General features: G+C 38.7%; 1 protein-coding gene across 1 annotated transcript; it reads right to left on the reverse strand.

Annotated features, from left to right (window-relative positions):
• Positions 1-225: 225 nt before the first annotated feature.
• LOC146487172 (cyclic AMP-dependent transcription factor ATF-3-like) lies at positions 226-11,200 on the reverse strand. The gene is made up of 4 exons (XM_085085327.1): positions 10,825-11,200; positions 10,024-10,227; positions 3,934-4,041; positions 226-2,845 (listed from the first exon to the last, which is right to left on the reverse strand). The coding sequence occupies exons 1-4, from the start codon at positions 10,861-10,863 to the stop codon at positions 2,681-2,683; spliced, it is 516 nt and encodes a 171-aa protein (XP_084941453.1). The 5' UTR covers positions 10,864-11,200; the 3' UTR covers positions 226-2,680.
• Positions 11,201-11,448: the final 248 nt, after the last annotated feature.

An 11,448-nucleotide genomic window follows, 5' to 3' on the forward strand; every position in this document is an offset into this window, starting at 1 on the left:
TACAGTAATTAATTAAAACTTTTGATTGTAATTCATCATATTATAAATGTAAGTGGTCATCGTTTATAACTAGCGAATTAGGAGGTTTTTAGTGATCTGTTTTCTCCAAAACTAACAGCTGCAAGTCTTGCAAAATTCACGATCTCATCACTTGGTTTCGAGCACAGACCGGGGTGTGAAAAAGTTCGAACCATAAAATTTTAAGAAAGTTATATTTGTTACCTACTTCCCAAGAGAAGTTAAAAGAAGAGTTATCAGCGAATCTATTTTTAGATTTTTTTTATTGAATATGAGGATCTTAGAGATAGTCGTTCTTAAGCGGAGTACTAAGGAGAGATATATCCCAGGAGGCTTCATTTTTACTCTTTTGTCAGCGACGAACTTGACGCATCCTTGTCTCGAATGATGATAACTAATCCGTTTCGCGATTCCAAAAAGACGAGATCTACATTTCGAGGACTTATTTTCGTCACTACGTGTTCTCACAAAAACTCGTCGTAAGATGACGATGGCTATCTCGTTTTCCCGCTAAAATCACACTGGTTCACGGGCATGCACTCTTTTTCTATTGGGAAAACTCGTACTCGTACTCGTACTCGTAGTAGGATCAGAAGGTCTCTTTTGTAAAGATAATTTAGATGCTGATTAATATTAGAGCTTTAAAAGAGGTTTAACAGTGCTCTCTCCAACCAGTTTCTTCATAGAAGTAAACTGTACACTTTAGTTATATATGATGAACGTCATGTCTACCTTTATTTCATACAACACCAATGTAAGCTACCAAATCTAGTGAATTATACTTGTACTAATCAGTACTAGTGAGTTACTTTACTATACAATAAAACGTTACGTTTTAATCAATAACCTACAAATGAATTGGTCAAAAAATTCGTCAATCGCGTTGACGGTTACATCGGCTCAGCCCTAGTGAAAAATTTCGCGTTTTTAAATGATCTGTTTTCCAACATTAAGCAAGCTGCTATCGACTGTGAGCTTCTTAAAAGCAAATAAAGCTTAAAGCATTGATGCAACGCGTGTCTTAACGTAAAAATGCTCTCAATTTTCCAAACTGAAATAACCAAAGGAACGCATTGATCGTTTAAAAGATCCTTCATTCTCGGGAACTAAGCTTTCATTTAAATGGACTAAATGCTCACACCATAAATATAACTGAATCCGCAGACTCGAATAGTTTCATGTCCGTTGAACTAAAGCTAAGTATATGCATCAGTCACTTCCGAGCAGTGCCTTCCTCACCCCCTCAAAACAAGACCAATTAACCGAGGCTGACATACGGGCAATAAATAAACTGGCAAATGCCCCACGGCCGGGCTGGTCAAATGACCCACAGTGAAGTTAAAGAAGATTTAATTTCCTCGTTTCTGGGCTTACATTTATTCTAATGAAAGCCTGCTTACGCCAAACTAAGTCTCAAATAAGTCATATTTCTCAGTAGACCTCAGTGCTGTTGCAGTGACCTTTCGTTCTGTGGATCTATCATCTCATTTATGTCCTCCGCAGATGAGTTAATCAACAATTTGTTGTCCTTACTGCTAAACTTATCGTTGAAACGAAGCGACAGTACTAGTGTTGTGAGGTGAAAACCACGTGGCCGTCAAATGCCGGGTGGGGGGAGGGGGGTAGACTAATGCCCTATCCAGGGGAGGGACGATGTTGAAAAATGTCCCACTAATACCCAAAGAGATGGACACTTCTGAAATTGACTGATGCATTTTAATGCGCTTAAAAGCACAACAGATTTCATTTGAATGATAAAGCTTTAGGATTTCTTCAATCGTGAATGTAAAAGTAAGGACCATAATTTCCACGCATTTGCTCAAAATAACCAAGAGTACATCAAAATATTAAAAGTTGCAATAAGTTAAATGACTTTACGTTTGGCTAAAGCAAGAAAAGCTATCAGTAGCGTTCAAAGCAAGAGAAATAATGGCACGAGAGTCCACTTACAGACACTCCGTATAATTCGCATCTAAGTCATTTTAACATCAGCGACAGCCAGCAAAAATCAGTTATTCACTCATTATCGTTAGGCCCGAGTTGCACACGAGTAACTTTGCCTAGACAAGTTTTTATATAACGAGTTTATTACACATTTTCGCAAGTGCAAAAATTGTCAAGTTTTTCCTTAGCAAGTCATCTAGCTCAAAAACTAGCGTGACAGGTTTTGAACTCGTCGCGCAAAACGTTGCTCACCCTCGTCAAGGAAAACTTGTTCGTGATCGTGTGCAACCAACCTAATCATGAAACTGTGTTTGATTCATCGTTGGTCGTTAAGAATTAAGCGCTATTCTGTCGCAAATAAGCGAGCTTTGAGCTATAGTCGGGGTAGATTCTCTCTTCCTCACAACTTGTACGAAAATACACTTGCAGTCATGCACCTACCGCCTGGAATTAATCTTAAAATAAGTTAAGACATAAGAGATGGACTCGCTTCCTCTCCCAGATTTATACCTCCTTTTACCATGTCCCAGAATCAGGCCACGCCCCTCAACAGAATGTCACATTAAAATAAGAAACACATGTAAGTAGGAAAGGCGTGCAGACCCGCACTGACATCGCCTGGCGCATTTTTCCCTTCACGCGCGCGATATTCAGCTCTTTATCTGTAATCAGAATCCCGGTAATGGAGTTCCCTTCACGTTAATTGTGCTCTCCATAATTAATTAGCATTTATCCCGAGTTCCTGGTCATCCTGCATCTGACCGTGGGAGTATTTTGAACAGCTGTGGGAATCTAGCATGAACTCCAGCTGTTTAATTTCTGCCTGTAGTTTGCTGATCTGACCCTGAAGGTCGCTGTTTTGAAGTTCAAGCTCCTCAGATGCCTAAAATTAAGGTAAATACGGATGCTATCAGTGATCATGAGATTCTAATTTTCAAGTGGTTCCTAAAAGGGTGGTCACCTCCAGTTGTATACATTCATCAGTGGTTCCTGTTCTTAGCGAAGAATTTAACATCTTAAAGAGGACGTGTTACAGGGATTTGTTGTCATTTCGAAAACACCAAATCATTTTTCTATTAATAGAAAGCTAAATATAATGGTCCACGTTAATTACCAATTGCCACCCCAGTGTACTTAAACGGTGGATGAGTGTCTCCGGCCATAGATGGACTAGGTCAGAATTGATTCCAACTTGAAAAAAGGTAGCCTAACCTTTTTTTAAGTTTTCGCAATTTCATTCTCAATTCATCCTACACCAGATCATGAGTTGCTCCTTCCAAGAATTCAGTTTCCTTTTTTTCTTGGTGCTATAGAATTATGTCGTTAGTATGTGAAGGTATCCAGTGTAGCACCATTTTTCACCAAAAAAGGTGTAATCCCATGACAACTTACCGGCACTAAAACAAATTTCGGAAGAAGGGATACTCCCTACTTACCGCTTGACGAAACAGCCAGACATGTTATGTTTCTTACTACTTTGTGAAAGATGCTCCCCTAACCTAACAGTTATCCTACAAGGTGTGCTTAACCGTGCATAAATGCATGGTTAAATGCAGTGGGAAATGCAGTGGTAAATGCCAATGTTGGTAACGTCTTCAGCAGTGTTCAGCTCAGTGGTCTCTCTCTGCAGATAAGGGATTCTATATATTTTTTCTCTAGTAATAGATGTGAGACAAATGAAGCTGTTGATGATGATAATGATGATGATGATGATGATGGTGATGATGATGATGATGATGATGATGATGATGATGTTTTTGTGGTAGTCACTGTAATGATGATGATGATGATGATGATGATGATGTTTTTGTGGTAGTCACTGTAATGATGATGATGATGATGATGATGATGATGTTTTTGTTGTAGTCACTGATGATGATGATGATGATGATGATGTTGGTGTTCTTGTTGTTGTTGTTGTACAGCTACTAGTCTAACTACGGGGTAATTAATTTCCCATTCAATAATTACCTCCACTAGCGTTTTCACGTGTTCTTTCCTCTTCTTCCGGCATTTAGACGCTGCAACTTTGTTCCTTTCCCTTCTTATCCGTCTTCGTTCTTGTTCCTCAGCGGTCACCTGTCAGAGAGGAGTTGAGCATTAGTGAAAGCCATCTACATAGACCCCCTCCCCTAAGTCAGACCAAATCCACTACCCTAATCTTCCCTCAAACCGACCCAGACGAGTTGTAGAATCCATGCACTCACCGTGTCCCAGATTCAAATAATATCCACTTACAGGTGGCTTGCATATGACGTCATTAAAATTGTAAAATCTGAACCAGTCATTCTCCAAAACTAGTCATTTAGCATTCAATGAAAAGCAATTTTCATGTCTCAAGGCTATTTTCACAAGTACATGTATATAATTGCGACGGCTAGAGTAGACATATCCGTGGAAAGGTAAAAAGGCTTAATATTTTCACTTTACTAACGGTCTTTTATTCACAACTTTCACACTTGTCATCTGGTAATTTAAATTGCGTGAAAGGGGGAATTTGAACAATTGGGCCCTGTTCAAGTGCAACCATTCAAAATAAAAGCTGTCCATAAGAATTTTCGATTTCCCTGGTGGCCATTTAAATAAAGCTAACGAAAAGTGCTTTCTCTTCATAATGTTGTATCAGCTAGGTTTTAATTTTAAAGTGTGACCATCAACAAAGACTGCGGTAAATCATCCAAAAATTTGGTTTCGTTTTTATTATACAATTATGTGAGTGAGTGAGTGGCAGATGTGGTTTTCTGTTTTCTTTTTGTCACATGACCCTAGTTTAATGGCCTTCTCCCAAGAGTCTCCTGTAGCTCAGTGGTAGAGCATCCGAACTAGTAATCGGAAGGTCTCAGGTTTGACTCCTGATAGGAGCACTCGGATTTCCTTTTTCCGAGTTTTTGCTGTGTCACTGACTGAACAATACATCTATCAACTGATTACTAATGAGAACAGTCTTACATAAAACAAATAATAAATAGTTAAGTGCTGTTTTTACTTCACTGGGTGAAACTAAAGCGTTGAAAAACACTGACTATATTTTCCATTTCACTGGCACCTGATTGTAAGTTTTAAGAGCATGTGTAGAAAAGGTCAAACAGTCCTGAATGGCAAGAATTTTACTGTGTATTTGGCTGAAATCAACTTTGGACCGGTCTACCCCTGACAAGAGAAGTAAACTATGGACAAAAGTTTGTTACTTCTTAAGTTAGATGCTTTTCCTTTGTCAAAATTTGAAAGCTGTATATTCATTGAGCTATTCAAAGTTGTTCCATTTCTTAGAATTTAGTCCACTTGCTCAGGTATTGAACTCAATCTCCGCGACCGAGAGTACAGCAGTTGAACGAACTGACTGCGCGGTAGCTTCGCTTAATGGCCACCTAAGAAGACTCAATAGATAGACCAGCTTGCACAGCACAGAGACAGCCAACGAAAACATGAAACCAACAGAGTTGAAAGGTTGTTTCTTGTATTCCCACACTTACCTCTATGGCCTATCAAAAAAGCAAATTTGTGTAAGCTAACACAGCAAACTTTTTTTTTTTTGGATTCTTTGGATGAAAATTTAAATTGCGGCAGAAAACGTTAGGGAACAAAATGTTATTCTCCTTGTTTACGAGCTGTTGTTGGTTTTCTGAAAATGCCAGCTGGCCTTTTTTCGCACTTTAACGACACATTTGTCCCTCCAAAAACAAAAGAGATTACTTTTTCAGCGTTGCGAAAGTCTCAGGTGGCCTTTCGGTAATGAAAACGCTTGTTTCTCTTCACAATTGAATCGGAATTTTTGAGGCGGGTAATGGCCTTTTGAACAGATTTTCCAAGAAAGGGAACCATTGGAGTGCCCCTGAAAGTGTAAGAAACAGACCTACAAGAAAGAACTGTTAAAAGCACATTTTCAAAGGTTATAATAAGCAGTAAGTCAGAGTAGGATAAATTGTCTGTCTGTCTAGTAGACAGATCAGCCCGACTGAGGAATTATCCGTCTAAATTTGAAGATAAATCTGTCTGAAACATAAAAACCCTCTAGATCTCCGGCCGGTAATCCGGCTCTGGTGGACTCGAAAAACAGCAATTACCTGAAACAAAGACTGAATTGCCTCTTGGAATATACAAATGAATCCTTTCAGGTCATAAATTTAATGCAAATTAACGATCTTCGGAGAACAAAAGAACAGAAACTAATAGAAATTGGACACGAGGGCGGCTTCTTAAAGCTCGATGAGACCGCAAAAGATTCGACCAAACGGCGCAAAGAGAATCGACAATTTGAATTATCTTTTGTGAAAAATAAGAGCATGAGCACCCAGTATCAGGAGCAATGTTGCTTTACCTCACTTTGCAACAATGAACCCTCTGCAGGCCACAACTTTAAAGTAAATTAAAGTCGATAATCTTACCACAACAAAAGAACAACAACTAATACATAGAATGAAACTTAACTAATAGGACAAGAGGCTGGCTTATTAACTTTGGTATGAAAAATGAACTTATTAATGTGAAAAAAAAGCAATTCAATTTAGGAATTTATTTTTAGCAATCTTTTCTCCGATCACAATCGTTAGCTAAGCAGTGCGTTAAGTAGTCTTGTACCTTCATGACAGTAGGACCAAAGTAAATAATATGTCCTATCAACCTCCTTGTGAATAAGAAAAAAAAAAAAGAAAGTGCAAAACTTAAACCATACCAGACAGTCGATGAAATCCATAAGATTTTAAGTCGAGAATTTGAAAAGTGCAAAAAGCACAACAGAATATGTTATTTTCTCATCCATAACCTTGTTTGTTGAACGGACGTTGAATTGGGGGCGGGGATTCACACAATAATAAAATTTTGGTACCTTTAAGTTTTAACACCTAAAGTGACAAGACAGCTTGTTACACACTTCGAAATCAAACTTTGGGCTTTTTCCTCCGTCGTTGATAAGGCCCGAAAATCGCATAATTTCTTCTCTGGTAGTTTTCAATGAAATATTTCTTTTAAAGTCATTTGAATGGTAAAATATGTTCAATTTTATGCATGTGATATACCAAGAACATGATTTTTCACTGAGATGCACTTGAAAACAATTGACAGGTGTAAGCCGTGGTGCCAAAAGTCTGTTGGCACCTGAATTCGGGGAGTTTGTGTTGAAAAACCTTTTAAATTAAATAATTACGTTATTGGCAGATTAAGGTCAGAGAAAAAAATACTTTCGTTATGTATTTTTGAAAGTTGAATAAATAGCCTTTAGTAAACCTTTAAAGACACTGGAATCTCTTTTACGGTGACTAAATTAACTTATCAATTCTGTTGACACAACCAAACATTAGTTTAGCAAATCTAGTTGAGCGGAAGGATACTTTCTCCTTTTGTTGTTATGGATGTCCATTATGTGTTGTGTTTAAGTTTCTTAACTCAAAATGTTTATTTTTTTCTGCTGGTCAATATTACTTCTCGTTAAATTTCATAAAAAAAAAAAACTTTAGTGCTCCAAAGACTAACACACACGGCCACAGGAGTTTCTTTATTTGGACCCAGGCTGCTCGCGGCAAGCAAGTCGTTATATCTGCAAGGGTCCTTTTGTAGGAACAATATTTAGGAAAGATCTTAAAGAGGAAGTATCGCGCGAATTGGATATCATTTCAAAACCCAAAAATGTTTGTCTGTCAAAAGAAACAAAAGAAATTGTCTAGTTTTCTTATAAATTATCACCACAGTGCAATAAGTGTCGATTAGTGCCTCTGGCCAGAAACAGAAAAATGCCAGCTAACGTTTTTCGAGTTCTCGCATTTTTTTTTTTTCCAAAATGCGCTAGAACAGATCACGAGTTGTTCCTTTCAAGAATTGAGTTGATTTCTTTCTTCTAGTTGTTCTAAAATTGTTTTGTAGCTTAGTAAAGGTCTTATTTCACCATTTTTAACAAAACGGGTCAAAACCCCATGATACTTCCTCTTTAACTTAGGAAGGCTTCGTCAATCTGGTTCCAGACGAACCGCAAGAAATCAGTTCGACTGACAGGAATACTGTCGTATTCAGGAAGCTAACTAGTAATGCCCTTAGTCCCTTAACGCTACAGTGACTGGACCTAGTAGCTGATTCAATGAGCCATTTGGCTCCCTTGCATTAGACACGGACTAGACTTGCCCAAAGTCGTCTTTTTATGCGCGCTGAAAAGAGAGACAAACGAGCGACGAACAAAAACGGACTTTGAGAAAGTCTAGATACGGACTTACTTGTTACAGTTCAAGGCTAAAGTCTAATTTCTGTCACATATGGCAAGGACTGTATGGACTGTACAAAGGTGCCAATCAAATGACTTTTCGCGAGATGACAATCTCGTGTCGGTTTTTAGAACGTCTTAATGGGTTAGTGGCAGGAGTGGCTTCTACGGTTAACGGTTAAAAGTTTGGCTTTTTCACGGCTAACGACTTTTTTCTCTCCGTTACGGCTTAAAAATTAATGTCCGTTGTTTTATAAAGTTAAAAATTAATTTCCACTGCGGTAAACCCACTTAAGGTCCAATGACCATTCCGAGATGAAAATGTTTTAACAAGAGATATCGACACTTTTTCAAATGAGAAATCGTGGCTAGAATTTGTTACGGTTAACTTTTTCTACGAACCGGTTAAAATATATCCATTTTATCGCCTGACGACTAAATTTTTGGCCCTTTCACGGCTAGCTGTCAACCCCATTAACAACCTCTTTTAAAGGCGTTGTCGTTTTGTAAGTAAAATGAAAGTGCTCATTGAGTGGACGCTCACTTCAAAATAACATGTTATGTTATTCCTCCGTGTTGACGATTTCTTTATCTTCTTCGCCAAACATTCGGTAAGGCGATTATCTATTTGATCACAATGGAATAAAAACAAACTCTGTAATAATCTTATCCCACTGTTTGCTTTGAAATGTGCATTTATGATGTGCAGTTATGATGTGTACTTGAAAATCGGGATGGTGCCAGCATCTAAAAGTGACCATAAGGAAACTACAAGATCCGCTTATACTTGCCAAACCGTTTATTAATAGCCAAAGCCGATTCAATAACTCTTCATTAATGGGCTAGGTTGCATCTTCACGACTGTAACGAGGAAGCTAAACTCTAAAAGTCTTATTTTCCTCTTTAAGGCTTCCTCGATACTTCTTATTTTGTATTTTTTGCTTGATTTGTACTTCTAACTTTTGTGGTGGCATTCCGAATTTCAGTCTTCGCGCACCCTCATCAACAAACAAATCACTATACGTAAGTTTTGCAATTATTTTCTTGAACTGCTCTTTCCTTAATGGATTTAACTTTGTCCTCAAATGTTTTAAGAGGTAACAAAAGCATATTTCTTTCGAAAACGGCAAGAAAAGTACAGTGACGTAGACAAAACGAAAACAAATTGAGTAATAAACTTTGTCTTTGACTTTGAGCTTGAATATTTCCTAAATATATTTTTTTTATTTCTCCATTTTTGTTTGAATACTTTAATGCTTGCGTCGCTCCCGGCTATGGTCAGTGCAATTACTAAATATGCCCCTTCAGGGGGCAAAAGTATCTTATATCGGAGGATAACGCCTGAGGCTAAAAGAATGTCCCAAAAATGGACAGTTGGTTGAATAGCGAACACCTGAGGCTCTTGACATAATAGTTTAAAGATACTTGATTTGCAACATCTGTTTAATTAGCTAGTATGCCAGTTTCTGCTCAAAGCCTCCTAGAGCAGGTTCAAGGAGGAAGAGAATACCCACTGGGAGAAACTGAAGGCGAAAAATTAAAGAAGCCGCTTTTCGTCTTTGCGCACGCAATCGCTCCCTTATTCATTCAACTTGAACAAAAGGCTGGCATGAACATGCTGACTGATTAAAACATGTGATCTAAGTAAACGGTCAGTTTTCAAATTTTTCTTCCCATATGTCAGTCTAAATGCAACTGAGATATTAATAACATTACCAAGACGCTACATATAGCTTTCAATGGTTTTTCTATATCCAAGCAGGATTTTTCAATTAAGATACCTTTCGAGGCTATCTGTCATGTTTACTCTTCACAACCAATGAAATGCTACCCAGCTCTTACTAAGTACTCTACTTATAAACATAGAAACTAACCGCTTCGTTTCCATTCTCACATTCATACGGCATTTCCAGCATGTAGTCCATATCCACCTCCTCCGAACCGTCTTCAATATTACACCTCAGCTCCGGTTTAGCTTGCATCTCGAACAAGTGGAAGTTCGTCGACGGAGGGCATTCGACAAATCCGGAAAAATCCTTGGCCGCTGTAGGGAAGCCATGTGTCATGGGGGTATAATTCTGTGGAATAAAAAAAACAGAGAGGGCGAAGAGAAAATCGATACGCGTGCAAAACGCTGCGATCAGCGATTGCTTTAGTCTACCCGGATGGACATCAATTTCAAAATTCATGGACATCATTAATGATGAAAACATTTTTTCTGGTACCTGGCGTAACTCCTTTAAAACATTTTGTCAAACATAGAACACATTATCAACTCAACCGTGTAATTAGCATTGGCCGTCTCCTAAATAAACGAGCACCTTTAATTCCTTTGACACACGAGAATATCACATTTCACTTAATTTATGCTTCCGTAAGTCGAGAAGGAGCTAAAGCGCGAGCCAGAATAACCCTTTTTTGTGCTTCGCTAAATATTAGCCAAAGCTTGCGTGATTGTAGCTTCTGGTTGCTCTGGAAGATGAAAAGATCATATTTCCTTCATTTATGCTTCAGCGGCCAGTAATACGAGAGTGAGCTAAATGCGACTGAGCCAGAATAACCGCTTTCCGTGCTAAGTAAAGATTAGCGAAAGCTTGCGTTATCCTAGCTCTGTCATCAGATTAACTATTATCTAACTAATGATTCGTGAAAGGTGCAAACATAAGTCGCCATACTTCCTCAAAATCCGGTGCAATGGGGACCCTGGCTTCCATAGGGACTACTTCCTTCGCTAGGCCCCCGTCAAGGGTGAAACGGAGGCCTAAATCGAACTTGTCCGCAGTATCTACAATGTTTTCCCATCGACGCACCACGAGATGTGCTAACAGTCCTTGGATAAGGTCAACTGGTCCTTGATTGGTCAGTTTATCGATACAATAATTGTTCCATTAGTGGGTTACGAGATTGCACCCGGATGACCTAATCCTGTTTCTTCGTTTAATGCGATTCTTCCAGCGTGAAACACGAATGTAGCAGAATAAATGGTTTCGTTAACAAAGAAACGCATGCCTTGCAGCTGCTAACGGACGAAACAAAAGTGGACCAGTGACAACCACAAGAACGTTTAACAAACGGTGTGATAACAGCGCGGGTACCTGTAGGTTATTTTGGGCCACTTTTTACACTAACAATAATTTCTCTTTCCCAGTACCCACCGTTCTATTAAGCACGTGACAACTGAGGAACACGCGCAGTCCAGAATTTATCATGTTGCTAGGCAACTACCCTCCAGCCTCTGATCGACCCTACTTGAACCGTTCTCTTGCTAACTCTCCATTGGTAATTGTCGCCAATGGCTT

Source organism: Pavona decussata, unplaced genomic scaffold (assembly GCF_977016875.1).
Source record: "Pavona decussata unplaced genomic scaffold, jaPavDecu1.1 SCAFFOLD_16, whole genome shotgun sequence".
NCBI classification, from domain to species: domain Eukaryota; kingdom Metazoa; phylum Cnidaria; class Anthozoa; order Scleractinia; family Agariciidae; genus Pavona; species Pavona decussata.